This window comes from Apostichopus japonicus, chromosome 8 (genome assembly GCF_037975245.1).
Source record: "Apostichopus japonicus isolate 1M-3 chromosome 8, ASM3797524v1, whole genome shotgun sequence".
In the NCBI taxonomy this organism is placed as follows: Eukaryota; Metazoa; Echinodermata; class Holothuroidea; order Aspidochirotida; family Stichopodidae; genus Apostichopus; species Apostichopus japonicus.
Window position 1 is genome coordinate 21,980,021 of NC_092568.1, and position 13,249 is coordinate 21,993,269.

General features: G+C 36.3%; 1 protein-coding gene across 1 annotated transcript in view; it reads left to right on the forward strand.

The window, feature by feature from the left end:
- Nucleotides 1-13,249, forward strand: part of LOC139971053 (serine/threonine-protein kinase Nek9-like) — a 73,690-nt gene that overhangs the window by 51,715 nt on the left and 8,726 nt on the right. Inside the window, exons 11-19 of the mRNA XM_071977215.1 lie at nt 153-290; nt 1,524-1,668; nt 4,605-4,805; nt 6,291-6,337; nt 7,172-7,333; nt 9,761-9,869; nt 10,362-10,523; nt 11,290-11,463; nt 12,523-12,576. Coding sequence (XP_071833316.1) covers nt 153-290; nt 1,524-1,668; nt 4,605-4,805; nt 6,291-6,337; nt 7,172-7,333; nt 9,761-9,869; nt 10,362-10,523; nt 11,290-11,463; nt 12,523-12,576 — 1,192 coding nt within the window. The remainder of the gene's footprint in view (nt 1-152; nt 291-1,523; nt 1,669-4,604; nt 4,806-6,290; nt 6,338-7,171; nt 7,334-9,760; nt 9,870-10,361; nt 10,524-11,289; nt 11,464-12,522; nt 12,577-13,249) is intronic.

The window sequence follows — 13,249 nt, forward strand, 5'->3', positions numbered from 1 at the left end:
AGCAGATTCAAATTGTGTATGAAGTGGTGGTCATTTACAAGATTCTTCCAGTAAAGATAAGTTTTAATTATTACATGTATGATTTTTCATGTGTGGTTATTTTGTTGTGTACTTCTTTCATGTATGAGTTTCTCCTGTTATTTGCCTCACAGGTGTATTACTGGGGTGGAGGCAGATTGACCCCACACATGCTAGAAGTATTCAAAGATGGTAACGGTGCCATTCAGGTTACAGCTGGTCATTCACATTTTGCTGCAGTTACGGTAGAAAAGGAGCTCATGACATGGGCGGTAAGATGATCAGTTTCCAAGTTAACTGACAAAATATTTGCCAATTTGGTATAAAGTTGTTGGTGAATAGCTGGTTCATGTCGTCCATCTCGGTCTCAATTTTTTCCAGGCCCATTTTTGTGCCGGATGTGCCCAGATTTGATTTCCACCTCAAATGCAAATTGAGACACATTCTTCGGTCCTAATTTGTTGGGCCCAGTGTTTTGGGGACCATTTTGGCCCAAATTCGTTGGGGCTCAGGTTTGGGGGCCAAATACATTTTTGAGCCACTCTTTTTGGGCCAAATATTTCTGAGGCCCATTTTTGGCGCAATTTTTTTTTGGGGCAGGCGAAAATTTAAAATTGCAATAACTCCACATCCTTCAAATCAGATTGTATCCAAACTTGGAATACAGTTGTTTAATAGCTGGTACATGTAGGCATAAATATTATGACATTGGGTGACATACAACACTAACCACTTGGGTGACATACAACACTTGGGTGACATACAACACATATGACATACAACGCTTAAATATTCCACTAAGCAAGGAACCACAGTGCTCAACATTTGAATCAGTCTAAAATATATGGCACTTCAAAGAATCTTTTCAGTGGCTGTGCTTTTGCCATGAATCTATTTCACTGAAGTTAAAAGAGATTTTTGTCTGGTTTAACGATGCAAGAGTAGTTAGGCATTCATTGCTAACTGTTGACCTAGTTATGAGAATTTGCTGAGTCAATATTTACATGTTTATTGGTTGGTATTCAAACTATAAAATGAAGCAGTTAGAACCTGTTGTTATTTCTTCTGAATTCAAAGTAGAGGGGACAATTTGGGATGTTATTTCTGATTGAGTTTGTTTCTAATATTAATCTACAAATTTTGAACATTTTCTCACACTTATCCACTTTGGTATAATTGAAACATGTGTGTAGTACTTGTCTGTGCTACTGTGTTTTTTAATCTCACAGTGTTTGCTGTGTAACTCAAGTTTCTTGTCTAATAATTAATGTATATATTTGTAAATGACAAGACTAATTTATGACTGGAAAACTAGCTTTTTAATCCAAGCTGCTGAGTTTGAAACCCAATCTCAAGAGAAAAAGTAACAATTTTTTTCCCCCTGTTTTACAGATTCAGCCCCCTGGAGTTTTTAGTGTATTTTTTATTTATGTTCCTCTCACCGTCTCTAATTTTGTTATAATTTAATCATTTTCCCCCTTTCGTCTTGTTATTGCCATCCACAGAATGTTCAAGGGGGTCAAAGTATGGTGGGTCAACTAGGTCATGGGGACATGGCCTGTTATAGCAACCCAAAGAAAGTCGAAGCTCTGCAGGGCATTCCCATTAAAATGGCCTCCTGCGGCGAGGAGTTTACAGCTTGTGTCACAGGTACGGGTCAAAAAAGGACTTTTTAAAATCATGAGTCTAGGTCAAACGGTATGTGCTATGTTGTATGCAGAACATTAAAAACAGCTGCTATCAGGGCAGATCAAATCACTTTCGGTTGTTGAGAAAATGCCCTTTAAATATCTGAGACTAATCAATCAAAGTGACTGGACCACCTAGTCTAGCATGTAGGCTATCAGATCCAGCTCCTTAGCAGCAACACTTACCATGGCTGGCAGAATAAAAGAATTGCTTGATTTGAAAGGAAATGTTTACAAAATGTAAAATTACAAATGTTTCAGGGACATACATTGTTTAATTTTTTATCCTTGGGTGTTCTTTTGTGTACATATGAATCTCTTTTGGCAGAATTATTACAATTTATAAAAACAATAGAATAAGATTAACAGTCAGGAGGGCATTGAGGAGTTCTCCCACGATTGATTTGGCCTTAAAGGAGTATTCCAGACGTTTTAGCGTTGTTTCAACGGGTTCATACAATGAAACTGTGAGTCGATTCTGTAATGTACCCTGGACTCAAATGTTTCTAACTTTGTTGTACTATAATGTATCATACCTACTGGTCTGCCAAAATGTCATGGATTAAAATTTAACAGAGTATTTTCTCCCACTTATGAAATGAAAAATAAATCAGTTATGATCAAATTTTTAAGATGTTGAACCACCTTTCTACCACATTTCCTATATAATACAGATGTTTTTTTTGTCTATTTTTTTGAAGGCAGGAAGTTACTTTTCATTTTCATTTATTTTGTTTTCACAACATGCATTTAAAGTAGAAAACTTTGTAAAAATTTTAGCAGGATATATGAGTTGTTGTGACAATAGTTACACTGTACTTTCATGTCCTTCTTCAACTACTGACAGTATGAGCATATCCTGTTTCTAGGTTTGGAAGCATTCATACTGTCAGTAGGATTGCTGTGAAACATGACATTAATGTACTGTATAGAGTGGTATTAACATTAGGAAATTGTGGCAACTTCTTAAATGAGGTTAAACTTCCTGCATAACATCAAGCGGTTAGTTTAATTCACAAGATTGGTTATTGACAGGAAGACAACAACCTGAGAATGATTTTTAAGAACATTTATGCAATTTTTTTTAAATATCCTGAAAAATCACTCAAATTTTCCATGTGTTACCTGTTTCCATAAATAATCGGTGCATTATGAAACTACTATGTACAAAAACTTTCACAAACCGACAGGTGACATCTTTGGATGACCTTCAGAACCATCTGTCCTCAATGACAAATTTGTATAAACACATAAACTATCATTTGAGGCCATAAAATTAGCATGTTTCCCCCAAAGAGTTTTGTGTCAAATCTGAGGGACAGACCTTAAAGGCATTGAAGACTACATTGAAGTTAACTTTCCGTTGCTTGCAAGTGAGGTTTTCTGCTTGTGGCTACAAAATGCAGACAGTAATTAAACGTGATACCTTGTTATCTTTAGCTGGACCTGAGATGTCCATGGCTGTATCGTTTGCACACTGTGCTGTGGGTATTGACTGCAGGTGTATTTACTGACTATACACTAGTGTCTAATTACCGAAGGTAGCAAGCTGTGTGCGTATTTTCTGGGATCGATGGTGGTGTCTAACACTTCTGTTACACCTCATTCGAAACTAGGTCAGGTTACCGGCATGAGACGTTTCTTTGTGCGCGATTCTTCACACCCATTGATGGTTTGTGTATCAGTCTACAAGGTCACTTTAACCATGGAACTGATGAACATCAACTGTTAAAGGGACATCTCTCAAACATTGAGCGTGCCATAGAAATCCAACTTTGGATCGATAAAAATGATTTTTGACGATCCACAGCATATCAAGTCTAATTTTGGGCATAAAGCCATCTTCTGCAGTAACTCTGTGCTTTCCACTGGCAAACTTTACCAAAGCTACTACTATGAACCCAGAGTATGATTGACTTTGATTAAACTAAGGCACTCTCGAAGTAATTAGACACCAAATAGTGTAAGCGTTAATCAGTGAGTGTTTTTTTTTAATGAATCCTTTCGATTGTAAGCCATTCATCTCGTTGAGACACTTTCATGTTATAGTCAGTAATAATCGCATATGAAAATCAAATTTGATTTGTTTTTTTTTTGTAAATTATATTTATCATTTGAAACAAAATTTCACCTTCTTCAAGTTAGCAACGAACACATTGTCGTAGGATTTCAGCGTGGAATAATGAATAGCATTGCAAAAATTTATCAAAATATTAAATTCAAAGCTGCTTTAAAAATATGAGTGCCAATGTTAATATATGTCTTTTCTATTACATTGGTACCATTTGACAGCAAACATTGTTGTTACATGAAACATTTTCCAGGATGAAGATAAGATTCCGGGCCATAGAGGTTAAAATTTGTGGTGTTTTGACTATCAGAAATAAATTTATGTGGAAAATACTTCACAAGTCTTGGAATGCAAACTGTGCTGGTGGTTGGAAAAACTTTCAAATCAATATTTGTACTCCCACCTGGAGTCTTTAAAACTTAAAATGAAATAGAATTAAGGGTGAGGAGTTGACTTGAAATGCAAAACTCAACTCAGAGAGGGTTCAATGCTACATATGTTTCAATGTAAACTTTTTTTTCAGAGAAAAACTAATTGTGCTTGATTTATTGTCATAACACTTACAGATGCTGTGAAATATCTAAGTACCTAGGAACATAAATGACCAGTAGTACAGTTGGTAAAAATGCTAGATTTTATGTTATTGTATGCTGTCCTTTTGCCTGTACATTTTTTTGAGAGAAGATTTTTTGGTGGGTTTGGGGGAGGGAGGGGGTGGGGAGGGGGTGTGCATTTTAGCATCACATCTAAACAGATAGACAATGGAGGAACATAAAACCTGTGAAAGATGTTGAATAATTTGGAACATGTTTGTAATCCCTTTCCAGAAAGTGGTAAACTCTTCACGTTTGGGTCAGACTATTACGGTTGCATGGGCTGCGAGCAGGAGGAAGGTGAAGAGGTCCTGGTTCCCTTAGAGGTGTCTTTCTTCAACGACAAACCAGTAGACATGGTATCCTGCGGAGAGGCTCACATCATAGCCCTTACCAGGGACAGAGAGGTTTATTCATGGGGGTGTGGAGAATTTGGTAAGGGCTTAAAATAAGTACAAGCTTTTACTCTTTCATTTTTTTTATCAATTGGAAGAAGGGGGAAGGGTAGGGAATGGTCATAGCTGGTTACTGGCCAGTTAGTGATATGCAGGGTGTATTCCTATTGGGTTAATGGTAAATGCAAATTCCAGAAACAGAACAAACAAGGCAGCAAGGAAAAGCCCAGGACATCAAAACTAAAAAAATCTAACATAAGATACAAAAATACAAAATACTGCACCAAGACGGTGAAATAAAATCTTGTTTGCTCGTCACAGAGCAGGAATCGTGGCGCCATTCTTGTATATAATACCTATGTATCAACATGTTTGAAGAGCTTAACAAACTATGCCAAGGTGAAATGGTAGGGAAGTGCGGTTCATTTTCAGGGAATAATTATGAAAAGGCATAAAGTGAGGAGGAGTAAAAACGTTTTGACAGTAGTTGATCTCATCGATTCCGGTATTACTGTTTGACTTGTCCTAGTTGTTCTACGGAAAGTTGACCTCCGATATCTCCTGTGGTCGTCAGCTTGCTAGCTCTCAACAGACAAAAATAGAAATTTTTTCTTTTGTTTCTTACACATTTGAAATTGTAATCTATGACCTTAATCTCGTTAAACACAATTTATGTATCAGTCGGTCGGTTCGTTGGCGGTTACTAGATCTATTGTAGCAGAAAAATATCCCAAATCGACTGGTCTTGACCAGTTTCGGGAGTATCTGTAAAATTGCTCTTTCAAGGATAGTGTGACAGATCTAACTTGTAATCGTGTCAGTTCACACCTCTGATTACGATTTCATTAGTTGCCCTTTAAAAGCTTCTCAGTCTCAATCCCGGTGATGATCAGTCATGCAAAAAGCAGGGGAGGATGTGAACCGAAGACAATAGATTTAATCGAGATAAGTTTGACTATGGATGAGAGATGCATCGAATAAAAAAAGAAGGGCAAAAATGCAGACCAACTGATGCTAATAGCTCTATTAGATCATGTGACAGAGTAAAATAATTAAGAAAAATCAAAAGGGGGAAGGGGGCATGGGGTGGGTGTGGGGGGAGGGAGGGGGTTTGAATTCAGACATATTTTTGCTTTCATTGATTAGTGTTCCTTTTGATTAGCATTCTTTTGGATACGGATTGAGATTAATGGTAATATCTAGAACCAAAGGCGAAATGAACTTTTGCAATCGTGATAGCATGTGTCATGTGTGTACGTTACACCTTGAATTGTAAACAGGGTAATAACTGACCATGCTCAAATTTTGATGAATGTCATGCATTATAGGTGTATTGTTCTTGCGGTGGTCAAAGGTCATGTGAGGTCAGCAGTTGTTTCAGTTACTATTTCAATTAGGTAATTGAGTGATTTATAAATGGAAGGCATGGAATCACAAAATGTCAGGCACATTGTCTACTTTTTTGGTTTAATTCAAGATGTTTTAAGATGGTATTCATAAAGTCTGTTTTCCATTTTTTCTATAGGAAGGTTAGGTCTTGGCGATGAAGATGACAGATATACTCCACAGAAGGTCAGTCATGAAAGATTCCCCCCCACCCCCCCAGTATATAGATTTAATTTTCTTTTTTAATAACATGAACATTAACATTGGAGGCTTAAATAACTCCCTTTGAACTAGACATCAAGGTTTAACTCATGACAGGTTTTACAGTTTTGACTCATGACGATGAAAGTATTGAATAAGAAAATATTCTGTAATGCAATAAGAGAAATATTGTACAATACAAGAATTGAAGAAAAGCTCTCTCCTGGAACTACAATGCTTTACCGCACTGAATCACTTTCGTTAAGCCTGTAAAAATTAGAAACAACTTGATCTTTATTGATCAAAAAAAAGAAGAGAAACACACTTTTAAGTGTAATTTACATAAGATCTTAAAAAAAAAAAATTCCAATCTTGCATTATAACTTTACCAGCAATACTTTAGTATTTGTCCACAGGCTCATTTTAGAGGTCCTTGAAATACAGTTTTCATTTCCAAATGGAAAGTGAGATTTTGAATCATTCCAAAACTTTTATTCTTGAAGAGGAGAATACTACCTGCCACATCTCTGTGGAGAAATACTGCTCTCTCTCTCTCTGAGATGCTTCATGTTTTGGAGAGGGGCAACTTGATTCTCTCCACCCAGGGGTTTAATGGGTACCTGTGAGGTAACTTGTCATTGGGCGCAGTATATAACTGCTGCCGACTGGAGGAATTGTCTCTGGGACAGGTTATCATTGACCAGGGGTAATATACGTCTGTAAAGCACTTTGAGACCTATCGCTGGTATAAAGTACTATATAAAAAGCAAATATTATTAAAATATTATATGATTCTCTTTTGCTTCTTCGTCCAAACAGGTCGAAATTCAAGGCAAGAAGACAATCTGCTTCGTCAGTGCAGGCACCGATGGCTCATTTTTCTTAACCAAAGATGGAAAGGCGCTAGCGTGTGGCAGCAACGAGTACAACCAGTTAGGATTCAATACCTTGACCGCTGGATTGAGGAAACGACAAGTGAAGGTCAGTGGACTCTCACTCCGCAGTATTATTACCTATACCTATTATAATCGCTAAATAATCAAGAGAAATATGACACTGAAAATATGTAGAAATTATTTGATAGATTCTATTTTTAATTTGGAATCTCTGTTCATTTGTTTGCCATATGGCTTACTACAAGAAGGTAGAATTTTTTTTCATGAAATTGTTCTCCTGCCACTGTGCAGGCAGCAATGCAATGAAAACAGTTTGTATAAAAGTTTCTGGTCACATGGTATGGAAGATATTTCATGTTCTTGACTAGTACCTTCAGCAAAAGGAATGTTTCACAGGATTTCTACCAATGGGGGCAGTGAGGATATTTTGTTTTGTAAATCTTGTCAAAAATGAGACTTTGTCACTGACTCTCAAGTATAATTTGTTGAAAACAACATATCTGACATGTTGGAGTGACTATTGTGCTAACAAATGCAAAATAAAATAATTTGTCGAAATGCACTTTTCAAGTTTTTGCCATCCCCGAACATCCTCAGAACTTGGTTCTCATACACTCGTAGTTTAAAGAGTCTGGTCAAGATTCAATGCAAATTTTGTCTTCCATTTTTCAACAAAGTTTATGCCTACCCTAAGGTATGTAACAAGTGTAGGACTCACAGGACCACCAACACCTATACCCACTTTTTTTGAAGAGCAGAGTTGAATGCCAGATTTTATTTAAAAGGAACCAACATTTTATTTGAAAATATTGAACGGGCATACAAGGCTTATCAACTCTTTGTTGTTGTTGTCTGTTACTTAATTTGATATTTAAAAATTTCCCTACCCATACCTAGATATTCTATAATCAGTTATTGTTTTTTTAGCCTCAGGACATCCTTCAAGGTCATTTCACGGAAGATTAAATAGCAATCACTTTGTAACTTTGCTTCAAAACTTGTAATTTCATGGACACAATACATCAGTAAAGTAAACCTCTTTCAAAGTCATCAGTTGTTTATTCTGGGTTGTTACCTAGAAACGGAAAAGCACCAAGCCGTAGAAAATGTTTGTTTCTTTTCTATGAACAGAAAATATGAAGTAAAACAAAAAACAGTTCACAAACTATCGGAAGAAAGGTATCCCTAAATTTTGTTTCTTTACAAAGTTGTGATTCAACTATTTCATTGACAAAATAGGGCGAAGAAAACACAGTGTTTTAATTTAGGTTTAAAGATGGCTACTAGTGTGAAAATAAAGGTTTCCAGGACTAGGGGCCTCAATCAGGAAGAACTGGTCCTTTGAGTGTTTGATTGCATTAAAAATTAAATTTAAGGGGCGAAAAAATTGCTTCCGGTATTTTTTTTTTCAGGAATCTAAGAAACCATTTAGCAAGTGATAGGGCCTCCTGTCTGTTTTCTATCCTTTCATATATCTGTATGTTGTGCAAACATGAAAATTGCATTATGAAATGTTTGCAGTTGGAAGCACAGCCAGGTAATAAGACTCTTCTATAAAAGGATGTTATTTACAGATGTTATTCCAAAACTTGTCTTCTTGTTGAACTTGACTTTATAAGAAATGAATAATTTGTTTAAAGCAAGTCAAATATTAGTGTTATATAAATTTGTTAATGGTAGGCTGTCATCTAGCATCAAGTGTTGTGGCTTAAAGGGTAATAGTTTTCCTGTTAATCTATTTTCTTATTTAATTTTTTTATGGCTTTTTGGAGAAAAAATTCCCCGATTTAGTACTCAAAGTCCCATAAAGCTAATAAGTATCACTAAGTCCACTTTTGGATCAAATAAGGAAAAATTTAAGAAAATAAATAAATATGCAAATTTAGAAGTCAAAATTTAGGACAACTGCCCAGATTCTTTTTGCACATAATTACTAATGATTGGAAGTTGCATCTGAGCAACCTTTTTAGTTTAGAGTATAATTATTTATTAGTAGCTAATGAATGTTCTTTCAGTGACAAAATCTAGAGCAGGTCCTCGAGTGAACTGCCAGCACCGATGGCAAATTTTGCCGTTCGTTATGGTACCACTTGCCATACTGCCCTTAGAAATCACCGCAGGCAACAGCTGCAATGACCTTTAATCAGGTCACTGTAGGTCACCTGATAATGCTCGTGATCAGAATCAAGCTCAATCAAAGCTGACAACTTGTCTGCAACTGTACCATAGAACAGCTCTTAAAGCAGCGATGGGAAACATAAAAAAATAAAAAAATGGTTGAGCCTATGTGATTGTTCGGTGTTTATCTATCCCTCTTTCTGAGAATATGCTAGATCGAACTTGTGAAAGAAAATGTGATATATATGTATTTTCCTGTAAGCTCTCCTACCACTTTTGACATTTTTGAAAGAGATTGAAAATTCAGTGAGATTCTTTTTTTTTTAAATATGAATATGCATATAATATTCAAATATTTCACAAGCATTCAGTGAGATTCCTTTTATTCCTGCAGGTGTGCTACGACATTCCGTTTAAGATAGTACCGATGTTGGTGAGGCCGTTAACGAGGTACAACATTGTCTCCATCTCGTTAGGAAAGACTCATTCAGCGGCAATCACAGGTGAGTCATTTTGCAGACTTTGTCAAGAGATTTGTCTTGGAATTAACTCAAGCTATGCAGATATTCCATTTTATCACCAATTCTATCAATTTTTTTGACATATACTGGCAATGAATAACCAGACTGGTATCCGTTCCTTTCTAACATGTTAAAGATGTTTGAATTTGTTTTAAATGTTATTCATAGCTTCACCATCAGGTAGAAGGGAAATGGGAGGGAATGATACATAATGACTCTTCTCTGGAGGAATCTTGGTGGAATCTGGAGGAATCTTAGAACACCCAATTCACCTCCCCCCTCCCTCTCCACCACCCCCCAAGCCACACACTCAAAAAATTGCCTCCTTGCTTTGCAAATGAAGGTTTCAGCTAATCAGCTATTATTACAGTATCTATATTCTAGTAATTGCTTCCAAATCAGAGTAGAGATTATATCGGTCAATTTACCATTTCAGATCTTTTAATAATATCTTCTTTTTTTTTTTTCTTGAAGCGACCGGTAAACTCATCACTTTTGGTGACAACAAATACGGTCAGCTGGGCGTTGGGAACTTGAAGCCGAGGTCAGGGGTCTGTGAGGTCAAAGGTCTGCTCTCTGGATTGAATGTGGTTAAAGCCAATTGTGGTGATTCATTCACAGTCATTGCAACAAGAGGTAATTGTGTACTGCCTTAGGTCTTGTTTATGCAATACTAGTTGGGTTTATGATAGCATGCAATATCTCTTTTATATATAATACACCTTTCTTCCTCACACATTTTGAATTGAGATGAAAAGTTGTGGTTAGTTTTCACTACCCTTTTTACCAATCACACAGCATAACATCAACATTCACGAATTAATTCCACCGTAGATGTGGTCCTTTCAGAAACTCACTGTGAGACCATAAGAATACTTTTTAACGTTAACTCAAAGGTGGCTTTATTTCAGTCCAATGTTCAGCGTAATGGACATTCATGCTCTTGCAAAGAAAATTTGCCCATTTCCTACTAGTGGTATGTGTATTTGGAGCAGGCATTTGTATTTACATTACAAACATGTATGTAAGCAGTAGGCTGCTGTTGCTGTGCAACTAGACTGAACTAGTATTGAAATTCTCACTAAAGCTAACATCTCATGCTATGACCTTCTTTTCTATTAAGAATATTCTTGTTACTTAAGGCTAGATTCTAGGTCTTTTAAAACATAATGCTGTGTATTTTGCAATGTGCTTAAGTGTTATTTGTTCTAGTCAGATCTTAAATTTGGATGGCAACCCAAATGGTTTAATTAAAATACTACACAGTAAATGATACTTGGTATTTTTTATGGTTAGAAATCTTTGTTATAACAAATAATGATGTTTGGTGCAGCAGTGACAAAACTGCCATAATTTTTTGATTTTTTATTAAGATGCTCTATCTTATGATTTCTGTTTGCAGATAATCTCATTTATTCGTTTGGACATAGTGATAGTGGTAGGCTGGGATTAGCTGCAGAAATCCAAAGTTTGTCGCATAAGAAGAAAGCCAACCCTACTCCAAGGCCTATCTTCGGGGCCCTTCATAGAGTCTCGGATTTATCTTGTACGAACTGGCACACTATTATTATTGTGGGTAAGTAACAAGTAATTTGCACTGCCAACTGAAATAAATGTTTGTCCTTCCCTTCCACTCCCTGCCCCTTCCATTACCCCATCCCCAGGTGCACCTTCTTTCCCTGTTCGTAAGTGACGTTTCTCATGTAATATTGTGAGAAAGAGGTAATTTGTTTATAAATATAAGAAAGTAATGTAGTGACAAATTGTTCACTACAGTGGGCTTTGAAGATTATGACGTGTTCCCTATGTGCAAAATTTCTCATGTTAGATTGTGAGAAAGAGTTCATTTGTTCATAAATTTAAGAAAGTAACATAGTGACAACTGTTTACTACAGATTATGATTACTGAAGATTATGTTCCCTATGTGCATAATAGGCTAGGCTAACTCAACTGCCTCTGCTTCAAGAGTGTGGTATGTCGTATCGTGCACATGCTAGTTGTACTCATTTAACCTTCGTTTTGTGAAAAATCTAGGAATCTTAGTTTTGACCAGTTGCAATATTTGGCTGGTATCGTTAAATTGCCATCCTGTCAGAATGCATATTAGTTTGTTATGTGAAAGTTCCTACAAAGTTAGACATTTTCTGTCTAATTAACTATTTTTAAATTACATGAAATGTTTGGAGCTATGCTCAGATATGTTTTACCTATCTAAATAGTAAATCTATTCAAATAATTCTCACAAGAAATACACAACAGGGCACACAAAGACAAAATCCCATAATTTGTAAAAAATATGGTACCATGTCATTTGATACCCCCCCCCGCCCCCCCAAAAAGGTTGCCTTGAATTTTGTCTTCCTTTTGAGGAACTGATCTGTATCCTAAACTATTCCCACTGTGACATATTCCATCCCGATAATGCAAGATTAATTTCTCAAAACTTAAATACTGCCTTCACTGATTGCAGCTGCCTTTAATAGTCTGTGAAATATCCATCATTTTGGTTACCTGCCAAATCTGCATATCGTAGACCGCCTTATATGTTTTTCTTTCCTTTATGTTTTCTTCTGATATAAAAACTACATTCTTTCAAAAGCAGCAAACCATTCGTTTTCGTTTTTCTATTTGCAGAAAGAGTGCTAAAGTCCAGGACTATCAAAAATGCCAAAGTAGACAGTGTCAGAGGTGAGCATAAATTGCACATTTTATTGAAATTCTCGCTTTTTAGGACATTCTCATTCTGAAAACGGTGTGGATAGTTTTCTGGACGATATAATAACTTTTGTGCTTGTACTCGTTCTTGCACACTCATGGGAGAATTCTCAGTCACTTGGGTTTCTATGGTGCGATGATTACTGACTCACTCACCCAGACAGGAAATGACTAACAGAGGGTTAGGTACCTTATTTACCCCCCCCCCCCCTCCCCCGGATTGCTCAGTTGATAGAATAAAGGCATTATATTTCCTGAAATCACTGGGTTGAATCCAAATTTTTTGTGCATTATCCTATATATCATATGGCCATTTGATATTTGAATTACATGTTAAAGGTAAATCATTCTTTCAATTTTATCGGTGATACTTTGTGGATTATAGCAGATGAAAATGATCCTCGATTACTTGGTAGTGTAGTGATGAGCCCTACCTTAGCTTTACTGTAGTACCTTGATTACTTGGTAGTGTAGTGATGAGCCCTACCTTAGCTTTACTGTAGTACCTTGATAACCTCCTTACCCACGTGGAAGTAACTATTGGAAAGTTCATAACATGGTAATATTATTTATGCTGTTTCTTGTCTCAAATTGTAGAATGCCTAGTCAGTCAGAAGGCTACTTTACATACTTAATATTTTCTCAA